The sequence below is a fragment of the Martes martes genome (assembly GCF_963455335.1).
Source record: "Martes martes genome assembly, chromosome: 7".
Taxonomy (NCBI): Eukaryota; Metazoa; Chordata; class Mammalia; order Carnivora; family Mustelidae; genus Martes; species Martes martes.
In genome coordinates, this window is record NC_137894.1 from 72,518,420 (window position 1) to 72,534,395 (window position 15,976).

The following is a 15,976-nucleotide window of genomic DNA, read 5'->3' on the forward strand; positions in this document are numbered from 1 at the left end:
GAGTGGCAGGCAGAGAGAGAGGGAGAAGCAGGCTCCCTGCTGAACAAGAAGCCCCATGTGGGACTTGATCCCAGGACGCTGGGATCATGACCTGAGCCTTAGGCAGCTGCTTAACCAACTGAGCCACCCAGGCGCCCCATCCTTTGCTTCTTCTAATGTGCTTTTAAAGGTGTTTTAGACTATTACTAATTCAAATTAGCGGGCCGGGAGAGGGGGAAGCACTATAAAGAACCAAAAGTTTTCATTATTGTCTCTTGGATTCCCTGGCTTTCCCACTAAAACTTTCCCTAATTATTTATCATAATGAAGGGCTGATCTAATTTACAGTTTGCTTGTGCTGTGGGAGTCCCTGTGATGAGGATGAGAGCTGGGGTGGGAGGGAAGAGGGGAAATAAGCTGTTAGTCTTCAAAAGGGGGAAAGTCATTTTCCAGCTGCATGACCTTAGGTAAATGCCATTATCACTGTTAGTATTTCTTCATTTGGTAAAATGAGGTCACTGGGTTCTCTCTAAAATCACACCCCGCTTGGCCCTAAGTCTGTAGCATATGACCTGAATCTGTACCTTTCAGATGTTCTAAGCCATGTCTCCCTGCTTGGATTGCTCCCTGGTTTCCTTGACATGGGGCAGTGCTGTCCTTTCGAAGCCTAGGTGGACAGAATCTGCCTTGGATGACTCTCCAAAAACCAGCTAGACAGCTCTAATCCACCCGTCCCAGTGATAGTTTGCTCTTGTTTTCAAGGTCCAACCTCAGTCCTTCACAACCAGGGCCAAGTGTGGATATCCCGACAGCTCGACACCAATGACTGGCATGGCAGAAGCAGAGGACAAGGGTTGTCCTTGTGGAGTCCCCTAACATTAGGGCTCCAAATGACCCCAGGCCCACTCTGGGGTCTGGATCCTTCTAAACAACAAAATGTTTTTGCTCACTGGGTTTCCCAATCCTTTTGTCTCAGTTCTACCGTTCTGCTTTCCCTCTTGTTAGTCCTTCATTATAGGTACAGTCTCAAGGACCTCCTCCAGGTGGCTTTACGTGCCTGAAAATAGCTTTCTCTACTTTCTTGACTAAGGACAGTCTCCAGCTTGATTACAAATGGAATCTTATCGTTTCCCTGGCCTAGAGAGCACCAGGTGGTGAAGGGGGAAACAGGTCTCTAAGGAGTGAGGCAAAAAGAGAGAACCACCACCAGCCTTATTCCTCACAAACCACATTCAGGCCTGTGCTGAACATGCTGAGCAGAGCACATGGCTGACGTCGGCTGTGAAAGCCTGCCCTCCCCCCACCCCGTACTGTAACTCTCATCTAGAAACATGAAATGGATCTGTAATTCTTCCATTTCCCCCTTTCCCCATCTCAGGCCTAGTGGCTGTTGATGAAAATCAGGTGCTTAGTTGGCCAAACAAGGTCTACTTATTACTGTACCCTTTGCAGCACCCCAGGAATCTATCAGCTGTAGATATAGATATAGAAACAGCACGACTAAGGACTTAAGGACGAGCGGTGTCCCAGTGAACAGCAAGAAGGCAAACTCTTGCGATGCAGGGTACACTTGGGAGCCTGCCGGTGATGATGAGGGGTGGCTGGGGCTGCTCTTCCGCCATGACCTGCCCTCCCTGGGCCTGTCCTCAACAGATGTTAGCACTTGTTTTTCCTTGGGAAGGAGGGAGAGAGTAGCCCCGGGAGCAAGAACAGTCTTGGGAAGCTCCAGGGCTGGCACAGATGAGCATAGACCCAGAAAGGAATCAGCCAGTCAGCAACAGATGCGAGGCTGAAGTCAGAGTTAGAAACGCAGGGTTGGAATGGACAAGACCCCCAAGAGTCAAAGAAAGGATGGATATAAGGTTATATGTGCTTGCCTGGATTTCCCAGGCCTGGAGTGGCCCGGTGAGAAAACTGCCCAGTCACAGTCTTTGTATTCACTTATTTAATAATAATAATTCAGAAGAAGAAATCCCAGCTGTAGACCAACTTATCCAGTTTCAGAACATTTATCTTGCCCAAAAGTGCATCCCCTCCAGCACTCAGTGGTATGAATGTGAGCTCTTTCTCTAGATCATATACTCATGCACAGGCCTCTTCTCCGTGACACCAGCTTGGCTGACACGGGCCACCATAGAAACCCCCTAAATGTGGGATTGCTGTTCCCACGAGTCACCGTTTCCAGAATGAAACTCTAAGTGACAGAGAATGAAGACTAAGGATCAAAGATTATCAGATTAATTTGCCTAAAACCAAGTCACCCAGAGACAATTAGTCTCAAATAAATATTTATCAAATCTGCAGCATTTCAAAAGGATTTAGTAGACTCATGCTTTCACTTTTTATTGTTCTCGTCTGTGTAATCTTAAAGTGTTAGTCAACTGATTATGCTACATGCTTGTTCAATTGTTTAGAATTTATGGACATTTTTCACAGTAGGAATGTAGAAGTTAGGCCAAAGCACCAAAATCATAAGAGCTCCATTAACTTTTCCAAGGTATCTAATTTGTAAAGGAATATTAAGAAACACAAAAAATGATACACAAAATGTCTGTGCCAATTATATTTATTGCTAGCTACTTTAAGCTTTTTTGAAAGGTGTCTGAAAAGTAGATAACATAGGTAACGTTTTCCATAAACTTAGAAAAAAATATCATTTACAAAGTGCTGCAAATTTGATAAATTTATTTTGTTGACAATAATTCAGAACTACTGTTGGATGAATAGATAAAAATTCTTAGAACACCCAAGATATAAAAAAAACACAACACTAAATGGCTGTAAAAACACCCCTAAGGGAACCGCACTTTTGGCAAACTTGTCATTAAGTGACGTAAACTTTCACAGCTCTTTCTGCCCATAGGTCCTGTCCCCAGATTTTCAATAAAACCACAAAAAAAACCCACAAAAAACTGGTGAAGTAAACTGAAAGTAAGTAAGTCTTAGATTGGCTTGAAGGGACCAATTTTAGCCAAGTGGACTAGAACCATGTCAAAGTTTGTTGCCCCTCTGGCTCCCTGGAACCTCAGGGCTTGGGAGCTGCACTGGTTGGAACCCTAGATCCCTCTGCGGGGTGGCAGGTCTGGAGCGGTGAGCGACTATGAGGGAATGTGGGTGACAGTGACCTGAGAAGAAGGGAGTGAGGGAGCAAGTGTGTGTCTGTGAGTGTGCCTGTGTACACAGTGGGCTGGAAGTCTCCGTGCGCCTGCACCTGGGTGCATGGCAGCCTGGCCCTCTACCCCCAAAGATTCTCTTGTCACGTCCCCAAGCTGAGAAGAGGAACCCAGGACAGCCACCCACCCAGCCTTCCCAGGCCCACGTGAGTCCCTGAGACACAGGCAACACAGGCAGCAGGTCCACATAAGCTGCCCCTCTTCCTTCACGGGGCTGAGCAGCTCTCCTGGTCCTTAGAGAGAAGGTGGCCAAGAAACAACTCATTGATAAGGTCCAGTTTCCACCTCTTCATCCAGATACAGAGATAAGACATTGTGGTAAGAACCTGCTGACCCGGTATCTGACCCACATGAGGGGTGCCAGAGTGAGGCGTGTTCGTGGTGTCCTCTCTTCCTGTAAGCCAAAGCCAGAACGTTGTTTGGCTTATGCATAAATGGTACTAGAGAAACAGACTAGAATCAGATCTTTAGAAAGTCCAGGAACCTGCCTGTGCATGCCTGAGTATATGCTACAGCACAGGCTGCGTACATGGAAAGAAAGCCAGTCACACCCGCCCCCCATGGCAATTGGAAGGTTCCTTCTCCACAGTCCATCTGGAATGTTGTATCTTTGGGTCTCTGGCCCCTGGGGCCCTCCCCAGAGGACTCTTCTGCCTGGCCTGGGAGTACGTTCCTTGCCTCGGCTGGCCTCAGAGGGGCCCTCTGGCCAGAGAGATTTGCCAGGGGCAGCAAAGGCAGCAGCACAGACCGCAGTTCAGATATAACTGGCAGGGGGCTGTCGGGTACTAAGCCGTTGCATGTGACAGCCGTGGCAGAGCAAGTGCCCATCCAGAGGGAAGCAGCAGCAGCCTTCCTCATCACTCAGCTGCATCCGGCAGTCCTAGGAAAGAAGGACACCTAGTTCACCTCAGCCCGGGCACTGGGACATGTTGGGAGACTGTGCTGATCCACACCAGCCTCCTAGTAGACTGGAAGAAAGGTGGTGGGGTTGGTTGGAGGCGATGGCCTCCGAGTAGAAGCCCGAGAAAATACCTCAGCTTGACAGCAGGTGTCGCTGCTACAGCGGAAATAATGAGGCGGACTCCCATTTGCAGTGGTTACCAGGAGTCCCCAGTTCAGGCTTGCCTTGGGGAAAACCAGATGCAGAAAGGACTAAACACCCAGGACCAGACAGAGTGGATGAAGGACGGCAAAGATACTGGAGATGGGTCGGAGCACCTTCCTGGTTTCCATGCTGTAGACCGCTCCCACAGACTTGAGCAGTCCAGGGACATGCCTCCTCCCCAGCCCCATTCCCTCTCCAGATTCTCCTCCAGGAGCCCTGGCTCCTCACACTCACCTCACAGTGGTAGCACTCAAAGTGATAATCTCGGTCCATGGATATCACCCTCACAATGTCCTCACAGCCCTGAAATGATGCAGGCCCCCATGGGATGAGTGTAGCATGACAACCCCAGTTCTGCCCTCCCCTGGGCCCCTTCCCAGCCCAATGCGAAGATCATTCAAAGGACTCCAGGGAGAACTCTCTGCAATCACCTGTAGCTTTCAGATGGCCTTTGGAAATCCTACTAGAACTTTCCCCCCTCCCCTTCCTTGATACTGCCTCCAGGAAGGCCTGTCCTCTCACAGTCTTCCCTCTGTCCAGCAGCTCTGGCCTTACCTACCTCTCCGAGCTGTGGGGAGGGAAAAGGGGCAGGCAGTCTAAGTAAAGTAAGCTTAGCTGGGGACAAGGAGTTCCAGTAGGGTCTGGTTCCTTATTGGCTTTCGAATTCTCTCCCCAGGCCAACACGTAGCACACACAGAATAAATCATTGCTGACATCTTCCTACCAGCCCTGAGGATTCTTCCCACCTTTTTCTAGCCCCTACATCTGGGATCTGCTGACTCTGACCTCAAAGAAAAGTCTCCTCCTATGGCCTGGGACAGACGGGATGAAGCCTGGGCCCAGTGAGGCTGTCAGAAATGTCCAGGCCCGGATGTCAGGGTCAGGGTGGTGACCCTGAGAGCAGAGTCACACGGGAATCTTCGCAGAGCACATTCCTCAGCACCACCGCCTCCCGCGGGAAGCCGGGCCCATATGTCCCCACCCCCTTCCCAGGGGCAGCGGCACTGGCTGCCCCACAAGAGAACCCCGGCATACTGACCTCTGAGGGGAGGATGGGTTGGCCGCAGGCTGCACACTTAGGAGCGTAATTTCTGAAGAAGAGAGGGCAGAGACGAGTTGAGGCTGGGGAACCCTGAGGCCAGTCCCACACCACACCCCCAGGGGGCAGACTCACTTGTGGTAGTCAGTGACACAGTACACCTGGTTGGAGAAGTCCACGGTGAAGGGGATGCCATCCAGACACTTGTTGCAAATGATGCACCGGAAGCAGCCCGGGTGGTAGGACTTCCCCACAGCCTGCAGGATCTGGCTCATGGGGTGGAAAGACGATCAGTCTCCCTCCAGTCTCATTCTCCAGCTACCCATGGTGCTCCCTGCTGCCCCCCAAACTCCTCCAACTACCCGCTCTCTTCCCAGAAAATGCTCTGTAATCTGAGGGACCCAGAGGATGTTTAAAATAGAGGCAGAAACCTTGAACACAGTCTTAGAGAGCATCCAGGCCAGTGGTTCTCACCCAGGGAACTTGTAAAACCCATCAGTGCCTGGGCCTCACCCCAAAGGTTTTCATCACAGTCTCCGATGACAACCCAGGCACTGGTTATTTTCTTTACTTCTTCCCAGGTGATCTGCTAGGCTTGACCACTGCTCTAATCCTATTCCCCCTGCTTACGGAAAAACAACAACCCTGAGTCCTAACTGATCCCAACCAGTAGCAGGAAGGGGATTAAGACCCGGGACCCCACACTCCTAGGTTGGCTATGACTGCAGGAGTAGGCAGGGACCAGATCACAGAGGCTGTGGGGATGGCAGGATTAAGGGTGCTGACCCAACCAGCAGAGGGAGGGCACTATAAATAGCTGCTCTGGGGAAGAATGAGAGGAAAGCGACTCATAGTGATGGAGTTCCTCCCTCCCCATTTTCTCAGTACCCACTTAGCCCCTGGTTCTACCCCTCAGTCGCTCAGCCTCACAGAGAGTCACAGTTGAAGACACTTTGCTTACCTTCTCCAAAATCAAGTGACCACAGACACAGCATTTCTCAGCTGCCTCCTGAAACCCTGAAAACTAGGGAGAAAGAAAGAACCAAGGGAGGATATTACAAGCAGAGAAGGACCTGATGGGTGGAACCCAATGGGCCACCAAGAAAGGTCCCGGTATGGGAGCCAATTCCAGGCCCATGGGACCCCTCACTCACCAGATAATCTTCCTCACAGTACACGGAGCCATTGACGCTGTAGAAAGCCTTGCAGCGCAAAGTTCGCCCTAGGAGCAGCAGACAAGAGACTGGAGCCATCCCAGTGTCCACGTACAGGGCGTCCCTGCCCTGGGGACACTGCTCTCCAATGTAGGATGACATATTTAATCTGGACCTTAGTGCCAGTGCCCCTCACTGCTGTGTGTCCTCCCTCTCTACACAAAAATCCCATCTGATGCGATTCCAATTTACTTTGGTCTCATTCCTGCAAACTTCCCCTCTCCTCTGCTCGCTGTTCCTCCTAGTTCTCGCCTCAACAGTTTTCTAAGATCCTGCCCTCCCTCAATGAATGCCTTCCTCTCCAGGGCACAGGGAGTCACCCAGGGGTGGGGGTTGGGGGAGCCAACCCCAGCCTGGAGTACAAGGTAAAGGAGCTGGGAATAAGGTACTGTACAATGCCCATGGAGGTGGTTGCATTGTTATAGGCCTTGCCCTCTGGGACCTTTCAACCTAGGGGCCTCTTTGCCTGTGTATAGCCTTCCTGCTATCCTAGCCCTGACTGTCTTCTTCCAGGGACAGGCTCAGCAGAGGTTAAGAAATATTGGCATTACTGTTGGGGACAAAGTGCTCTTCTCGGGAGCAAAGTCACTTCCCTTTCCCGCTGCACAAGGCAGCTCCCCCAAGCTCAGAGAAACCCAGAGAATCCAGGATCTTCTGTGAGCAGACAAGGCATGTGACCAACACTTAGGAACTGCTCCAAGGTGTCTAAATTGTCAGGAAGAGGGGAGGAGTGAGACCCAAGGTGGAGAAAGGGGCGAGTTGGCCACCTCCTCTGCCCTCTTCTGATCAAAATCTCTTCTACCTCCTACCAGAAGTTTGGAAAAGCTGACTTAGAGACTCAGGAGACACAGCGGGGGTACAGAGAGGGAAAGAGACACACCCTGAAGAGGCCCTATACACAAGACAGACAGATGGATGAACCCAAGAGAACCAGGCAGAGGTGGGGGCTGGCAGTGGTGGTGGTGGCTGGAGTAGGGGCACAGAAAAGCTGAGTGCTGGAGTCAGACAGGCAGAGATAAGAGATTAAAGGTTTAGCAAAGGAATCAAGAGTGGGCAAGCAGTGGGGAGGGGTAATGAGGGAGGTGAGGGAAGGGCTGGGGAGTTAAGGCTGCTGGGAGCACACCCCCCCCAGGCGGGCCTCCTGAGCTAACAGTGGCGGGCATTCCTGGAGCGTGATGTCATCAGCTTGGCATGGCCCTGTGGCCTGCACTCCAGCGAGGTGGCTGAACTCTGACCAGCCAAGAGAAAACCCCTCTCCCCGCCCCCCATGGCTCCCCACTCCCCCAGCCCACCCCCACCCTTCCCACATTCCAGTCTTTCACTGTCGCCCCAGGCAACTCAGACTGCCCAGGACCAAACCCCACCAAGGAGAGGCCGAGGCTGGGCTGGAGTCCAGGCTGGGCAAGCAAGGAAGCAGAAGAAAGAGGGAGGAACAGAGAGGAGGAAAAGAGGCTCAATGGAGGAAGGGAGGGCTGACTCCAGAACGCAGATGCAACATGGGGGCTGGAGAGCCAGGTATAGCAGAGGAGGGAAGGCGGGCAACAGTGGGCATCCAGACACATGGGGGTGGCGGCGGGGGGGGGGGGAACCGAAGAGGCACAAGCTCTGCTTTCCCTAGGCACTCCTGAGGGTGTATGCGTGTGGGGCATGCTTGAGGCCTCAGCCCGCCCCCTGCACAAGGCCTAGGGGATACACTCACCACAGGAGCAGCAGACAAAGCACTGGGTGTGGTAGAGGCTGTCCAGGGCCTTGCAGGCGTTGCTCTGCCCGTAGATGCCTTTGTTGCACTTAATACAGGTGCCTGAGGGGAGAGAAGAGGTTGTCAGCATCATACCCCACACACCCCCAGCTCAAAACAGGGATCTGGGATCTTTCCTGACTGCTCTTTCCCGATTGTTCTGGAGGACCACCAGTCCCAGCCTTCCTTTCACGGGCTCTCTCCTGGGAAGAGAGGAGAACAAGAAATGGGATGCGTCGAGGTCTTGGCTGAGCAAGACCCATCATTGTTTACTGATTAATCAACAGATGTTTTCTGAGCATCTATTTTGTGCCTAGCAAAAATATGGTGCCTGATACTGTGCAAAACTGGAGAGAGTCAAAGATATGATCCTTGACTTTCAAATGTGCAGATTCTGTGAGGGAGACAAGACTAACAGGCAAGGATATGACCCCTGTTGCACTGTGTAGGACAAAGAGAGATGCCAGTCCATCATGGCCCAGGAGCAGACTCCCAGAGAAAGCAGGCCAGGCCTAGACAGCCTCTCTGGGACCTCAGTTTCCCCATCTGTAAAATGAGCTGCCATATAGCTACAAAATGACTTCTTACTGCTCCACACCTCGAGGCTTCCAAGGATGGAAAGAAGGATATGGCTCAGCAGAGGGCCCTGGGCAGAGCGGACCATGTGAGCATGACTCCTGTGGGGAGGTGGCTGCTAAGAATGTAGGGTGTGTTCCAGGGACTGGAGGTTGCACGGGAAGGTGGGGGAAGGGAGACAGAATTCCTAAGGTCTCCCTGAAATCTATCATGGGATGGATAGAGCTGAACTGCTCTTCCCTGACAGCCCCCCACCCCCCACCCCTGCCAAATACATACACCTGGCTCTGGCACCCGCCTTTCCTGGGTGTGTTCTTTCCTCCCTCCACTCCCCAATTCCAGGCCCATGAGTGAGGGCTAGGGCCTGTCTTTGGGGAGCAGATCCCAACGGGGCCCGCCTCACCCTGCCCCACCTCTCCCCCTCGGCACACTGCCATACTCCTTGCCTGCTGGGGCCCATCCCAGTCTTTGCCCAGGGGCTTCAGAGCCCGTGCAGCAGCTGCAGCGACTGATGGGCCCAGGCCTGTCCTGTTCCCACCCTCTGGCAGCTGGGCAAGGCTGTAGCCAAGGAAGAGGGCCCCTAACTAGGGGCCAGAGTAGAAGGGTACAGTCAGGCTGGGAATTCTGTCAGAGGAGACAACCTGGCTCTCGGGGAGAAGCAGCCTCTACTGGGGTCAAAATGCCCAAAAGAGTGAACCAACATAGCCATGCCAGGGGGGCCCATCAGAACCATTTCTTTAGGAAACCTTGGACATTATGGGAAGACAGGCGCAAACTGCTCAGGCATGCCCACCTGGCCTCCTCTAACCCAGCATATCCACGCCTAGGTTCTCCCTGCCCTTTTATTGCACTCTGTCCAAGCTCCTTTCTTCCTTCTCACTCTGATGGCTTGGCCAAAAAGACTTCCTTCCCCTCAACCGCCACTTCTTATGGGTCCCAAAAGAAACTGCTAAAAGGATCCCATCACTCAGTTTCCCCTGACCAAAGCATCATCTACTCTAGGCTTTCCTCTCTTAGGATGGGAGGATGGGGGTTGAACCAGGCAGGAAGGGCCCTTTCGGCCTGCAGCCCTGCTACCTCTCAACTTCTGCCTCAATCTGCCCTCCCTGGCTAGGTTCCTCTCCCTGTCCACATTTCTAGCCATAGAGGTGGTCTAGGGCACGGGGTCCAGGGCAGGAACATGGAAGATGGGAAAGGTGAGGATAAGCCCAAGGCCTTCCATTGTTTTTCTTCCCACTGCATTAGCATTTCTTTCTATAACGAATTGATGGCTGTGGGTCTTAGCTGAAAAGATCCTTCAAGATCCCAACATCCCCTGGTAGCTGAGACATATAATCAATCAAGACTCCTTAAACTTGGGGTGCCTGGGTGGCTCAGTCGTTAAGCCTCTGCCTTTGGCTCCGTCATGATCTCAAGGACCTGGGATGGAGCCCCACATCGGGCTACCCGCTCCCTCTCCCATTCCCCTTGCTTGTATTCTCTCTCTCTCGCTGTCAAATAAATAAATAAAATCTTAAAAAAAAAAAAAAAAGACTCCTTAAAGGTAATTGCGTGTGGGAGACAGAGCGACCAGGTTTCCTTAACAGAGGCAGAAAATAATGTGCTGTTTCTAGCCTGAATTCTGAGCAGCTTGTGGCCCAAACCGAAGGCCAGGTTATTTTTGGCAGTTACACAGGGTCGTTAACCTGCTAGGGATGCTGGTGTCCAGGTGGTCACGGCTTCTGCCCTGACTTCCGGAGGATGGGGTAAATAGAAGAGAACACCGCCAGGTCTCTGCTTAAATGCTCAGGCACGCAACAAGCCAGCAGGACCGGGACAAGCCAACAGCAGGGTCCCTGCTTTCCGACCCCGAGAGCTTCACCCTCTCTCCCAGACTCCACTTCCCCGACCGCGGCCACAGCTCCGCGCGCATTAGCAAGCAGCACCCCCCCACCCCGCCCCACCTCACCCCACCCTCCACCCCTCGCCGCGCGGCCAGCCCCGCCCGCGGGCACCTGGAGCGCCCGGGCAGGAGCCGGCACGCACGCTGCCCGCCCGCCCCGCCCCCCACCCGCGCATTCCCCGAATTCCTGCGGGCGGAGCTTGGGCCCGGGTAGGGGCGCGGCGCGCAGAAGCCTGCCGGGGCACCGCCGCCAAGGGGGGAGCAGGATGGGGAGATGCTCTCACTCCCCACTTGGTCCCCTCCCCACGAGGCCTCCTACCGCGAAAAACGGAGGCTCCAAAGCTTCAACTGGGACTCACGAGATAATCAGGGGGTTGAGTGTAGCAGGAATAAGGAGCCCACGGTCCATTTGAGACCTGGTGGGAAGGGGAAATCCCTCTTGCCTCTCTTCTAGCTCCGCGTCTCCGCCTCCGACTTCCCGGCGCCGGCAATTTGGGCCGTCGGGGCAGTGAGGAAAGGAAGGCGGTAATGGGTCCCTGTCCCGTCCCGTCCCTAACCACTTCTTTCACTCACCGAAGTAATCCTCTCTGGCCTCCGGCTCCCGCATCCGGGCCCGGGCGGCCTCTGGAACGAAAGGACCTGGCGGCTCCTCAAGACCCGACGGCTCAATCCCCGAGGGTTCCCCGCGGGCGCCGGCTTCTCGCCCACCCGTGCCCACCGTCAGGCGCAGCAACGCTGTTAGCTCATCCTGGTATCGGGCGCCCGCGGCGCAGTCCCCGTAGCCTGTCACTGAGTGTCGTCCGGGTTGCGCCCCGCGTCTCTCCAAGGGCCCTGCAGCTCCCACTCCGGCCCCGGCTAGAGCTCCGGGGCTGCCCAGGGCCGGGGGATAGGAGTGGCGGCTTTCCTGGCAGCCGAACCCCGCGGGCCGGTGAGCACACAATCGGTCCAGGGCGGCGTGGAGCTCCGGGTAGGCAGACGGCACCCCTCCTGGAGAATACCCCGTTGGAGCCCCAGCCAAGGGTGGGCCAAACAGACAGGGCCCGGCGGGCAGGGGGCTGCCGTGGCGCTGGTCGTAGCCCATGCTGATGCCGCTGGTGCGATTGCTGCAGGGTCGGCTACCTCCGGCTCCGCCTGCCCCCGCCCCGTCCAGCAGCAGGCTACCCCGGGGGCTGGACGGCTTGCTGGCGTCGCTGGCTGAGCTACTGGCGAAACTGGAGCGTGGGCTTAGAGCTGGGGCCGTGGTCTCCAGCCGAAAGTCGGGGGGCAATGACTGAGGTAGAGGCAAGGCCCGGGTTGGAGGCGGCCCCCCGGGAAAGGAGCCTTCGTAGCGCTGCGCCTCAAAGGAGCCGCGCGGGTTCCGCTCAGCGTCCAGGGGGCCCTGCTCCCGGGCTGGCTCCAACGGCTCATCCCCAGGTCCCCCAGTAGCTCCACGGGGCCCTGATTTCCTAGGCCCCCCCAACCCACTCAGGCGCCCCTTGCCCGGCCCGGGGGTCCCATCAGACCCAGACCGGCTAGATTCACCCTTTCTGCGGCCGAACTTGGCGCTGCCGGAGTCGGAGAGCCTTAACTTCTCCAGCAGGCGACTGGCTTTCTCCCCTAACCGCTCCATGCCCTCGGGCCTGGGGCCTCCAGCCCCCTCCCCGCCGGGCACCCTGCAGCTTCTCGGCGGCCGCTTCTCTTTCCCAGCAGCCGGACTCCTGTTCCCCGGGGGCACGGGGTAGGCACAGGGGGTTAGCCGGCGGCCCAGATGCCCGGCGCCAGGAATCCCGCAGCATCCCCCAGCGAGAGGGGCTGCTTCCCCCCGCGCATCAGGGGTTAAGCGGGGCTAGAAGGGCCTACGGCCGCGGCTGTCCCGTCCGCAGGTCAGTCTGTTCACGCGTCCACTCGCCCGGCCGCCCCACTCTCCCCGGCCCCCGCCCCCCTCGCTCTCACACTCGGCACAGACCGAACTTCTCTCCCAAACTTTTGTCTGCCTGGCCGGATCTACTTTCCGGGAGGGGCGGAGCGCTGTGTGCGAGAGGAACTGGGGTGCCTGCGCAGGGATCTCTGGTGCGCTGGCGGGGGAGGGTGGTACTGGTGCACCCTGTCCATGGAGGTGGAGACCCGCCGACTGGAGGCGAGAGGAGGCCGAGGGGCAGTTTGAGCAGCTGCTACTACATCTCTCAGGAAGTGGGACCGGGAAAAGTGGGGGAGGGGGAAAGGAACTCTTTGTTTGCAGTTGGAATGCGCGGAGGGGCACGGTGGAATGTCACGGTCCCGGACGGGGCGAAGCGAGGCATGTTCTGCGCAAACATCGTGACTTTGTTCCTACTGTGGGTACTGTGGGAGAGATGAAGAGAGACCGGCACAGAAGTAATGAGACCTATAAAGAGGCGGGCAGGGAGGAAGACAGGTAGATACATAAAGGGGTCAGAGACACGTATGGGAAGAGCCCAGAAGGGCGAGGAAGCCCACGTAGAGAGGTGGTGGAAGACAGGTAGCGAAAGAAAGGGGGAGCTGGAGCAAAGGGAGGAGATCGTGGGTGGTGCGCAGACCGAAGGATGAGCAGACTGAGAAAAAGGCAAATTTGTGCAAGTCCAGACAGAATGAGAGCCCAACAGATAAACTGCAATAAAAGGACACCACTTTCTGAACCCAAAGTTCTGTGACGGTAGGGAGGGAAGGAACTTTGGTGTCTATGCAAAAAGAGTGAGGAAGAGGGTTGGGACGCATCTCTACCGTCCGGGTAGGACCGATAGAGGACTAGAAGACACCCCCTGGTGTTGGGAAAAGAGATTTTTAGCAACTTTCTCAGGCGACAAGGGGGATGGGAGTCCTGGTGTTAGGGCTAGCAGACGCCTCCCCGATGGTGGGCCCACAGGAGATTGTGATAAAGAGTAAGCATTAAAAAGGAAGAAAAGAAATGTCATTTAGACGATCTAGCAAGTGAAAATGATCAGGGTGGAAAAGGGAAAGAGGAGGCTTCTAGTGTTGGACGTACTGGAAAAATCAAGAATAAGGAAAGGAAGAAAGAAAAGGTGGCTGAAGCTAAACGTGTCTAATTAAATACCAGTGCAACTGATTTTGCCCTGACTAGCATATCAGGGGCAAGGGGTAGAGGAGGTAGAATGGGGAAGGAAATGATTCCTTTGTATTTAGATAGTAAATGAGCGTGAAAATTATATGCATATTATTTTCATTTCAACATTTTGAACACCTTTCATAATCTTAGTGTAGCCTTAGGGAGTGGGGAAGCAAAGGAAGTTAATATCTTTGGGGAAATTAATTTGGCACAAACTATTTGGCTTCTTTGTCCTAGCTGCATTGTCTCCCTGACCTCATCTCTCTGGAGAACCAGCCTCTCTCTTTCCCTGTCAGGCCTACAGCTTTTCTCTGATCCAGAGGAGAGTTCAGTATCAGACTAGAAGCAGGGAACACTGAAAGCATTAGTAACAGAGGGGAGCTATCAGGTTGCATCCAGAACCCGCTGTGAGTGACATCTCCCTCCTTTCCTGTCTCCAGATGGGGAAAGAGAACTTGGATTCTTCCTTCCCACTACTTACAACCAAAATATCCACAGAGCCTCTTATATTTGGAAGCTTTCCCACTTTGGAGTGGGGATGGGAGAGTGAACCTTAGGAAAAGTTGAGGAGCCTTTAAAGGAGGCCCCTGTGGGAGTTGGTGGTGGCAGCAATGGGCACAGCTGGGACCAACAACCTGTGTTTTCAGGGGATAACAAGAACCAGAGACAAGTGAAGGGGTGGAAGGAGGCACTGAAGGCACGCTCCGGAGTGCTTAGGACCTCAGGGTAACCGTTCTGTAGTCTCAACTGGAGCCGGGAGCTCCGCAGGCCTTTTTCTCCCTCCTCAAGACTTGAATTATGAACTATGTACACAGATGGCTCCCAAATCCTTATTTCTAGCCCAGACATTTTTTCTTTTATAAGTAAGCTCTACGCCCAGCATGGGGCTTGAACTCGTGACCCTGAGATCAAGAGTTGCATGCTCCACTGACTGGGCCAGCGAGGCGCCCCTTAGCCCAGACTTTCTTAGACTTAAAAACTCAGCCGACCACTAGCATCTCTACTTGGCTGTCTCAAAGGCATATAGCACTCTCAACTGACTTCACCTTCCCTGCCTCCCGAAACTGGCTCCTCCAGCGTCCCCTGAAGAAACGGCACCATTAAGCACTTAGCTGCTTAAGCCCGAAACAGGAACACCAACCTTCTGTCCTCCTCCCTCCACTTCAGGTCCAACCAATTCTCATCACCAAGCCTGTCAGTCACCAGATCCTCTCAGTTCAGCTTCTTAAATAACTTCCAAATCTGTCCTCCTCTCACCATCACTTTCTGACCAGCTGTTCTCCTCTCCTGAGCCGCAGCAGAATACCCTCCAGCAGCCCCACACCCGGGCCGGGGTTTCTCCCTGCCATCCATCTCCTACCGAGGACAAGGGATTCTTCTCAAACATAAAACTGATCATCTCATTTCCCTGCCAGCCACCCTTGAATGATTTCTCACTGCCTTCAAACTAAAGTCTATATTCTTTAAGATACCTGACGAGGTCTCTGCGTCTCTCCACCTTCCCTGTAAGCCAGCCCCTCCTAAAACTGCAGGACGATGGCAACTCCTCTGTGCTCTATCTTGCCTCTGGACTTTCGTCCTTGCTATTCCCTTGTTTGGAACACTCCCGGCCCCGCTTCCCCTCTGTTTCACGCCTCCCCATCTTTCAGGTGCCAGTCTAAGCGCCACTCTCTGAGAAGCCTTTCCAGGCCCCCAGAGTAGGTCAGCCAGCCCTGCTGTCTGCTGCCGCTGCCCCTTACACTCCCCCATCATCACCCTTATCACAGTTCATTTCACTGTATACTTAACTGCCTGGCTCCCTGATTAGATAATGAAACCTCTAATCAGCATCTGACCTGCTCCACAGGGTACCCACAACACCTAACACAGTACCTGACACCTAGGAAGTAATCAGTATTTGTTGTATGACTGACTGAACAGAAAGCCATTCTTACTTCACATTCCATTCATCAGGCACAAAGTTTGTAGGCAAGTGTGTGTGTGTGTATGTGCATCCGCGTGAGTGTGTACACATGTTCACACATGTGCGCGCGCACACACACACACTCACCCCTTCCTTGAAATACAGCTTGGCTGACAGGACTAAGAAATAGCTACCTATACCGCTGGGTCACACAGGGGGACAGCAGCTGCCAGTGGGACATGAGAGCTCTTTAGGCTTTAATTTCTTCATGTGGAAGATGGGAATAATAAAATCTGCCTTACATAA

At 54.0% G+C, this 15,976-nt stretch overlaps 1 protein-coding gene across 1 annotated transcript; it reads right to left on the minus strand.

The window, feature by feature from the left end:
* Positions 1-1,906: 1,906 nt before the first annotated feature.
* Positions 1,907-12,677, minus strand: AJUBA (ajuba LIM protein). Its single transcript, XM_080807610.1, has 8 exons — positions 11,280-12,677; positions 8,210-8,311; positions 6,451-6,518; positions 6,258-6,320; positions 5,432-5,562; positions 5,297-5,348; positions 4,492-4,560; positions 1,907-4,032 (listed from the first exon to the last, which is right to left on the minus strand). Exons 1-8 carry the CDS (start codon positions 12,313-12,315, stop codon positions 3,907-3,909), a joined length of 1,647 nt encoding a protein of 548 aa, XP_080663736.1. The 5' UTR covers positions 12,316-12,677; the 3' UTR covers positions 1,907-3,906.
* Between the last annotated feature and the right edge of the window lie 3,299 nt (positions 12,678-15,976).

Excerpts from the sequence above, each read along its gene's own strand:
- AJUBA (XM_080807610.1), bottom strand. The coding sequence starts at position 12,315 with ATGGAGCGGTTAGGGGAGAAAGCCAGTCGCCTGCTGGAGAAGTTAAGG. Across the intron at positions 6,519-8,209 it reads CTTTGTCTGCTGCTCCTGTG|GGCGAACTTTGCGCTGCAAG; the intron begins GTGAGTGTATCC and ends TGCTGCTCCTAG. Across the intron at positions 4,033-4,491 it reads TTGAGTGCTACCACTGTGAG|GACTGCCGGATGCAGCTGAG; the intron begins GTGAGTGTGAGG and ends CTTCTTTCCTAG.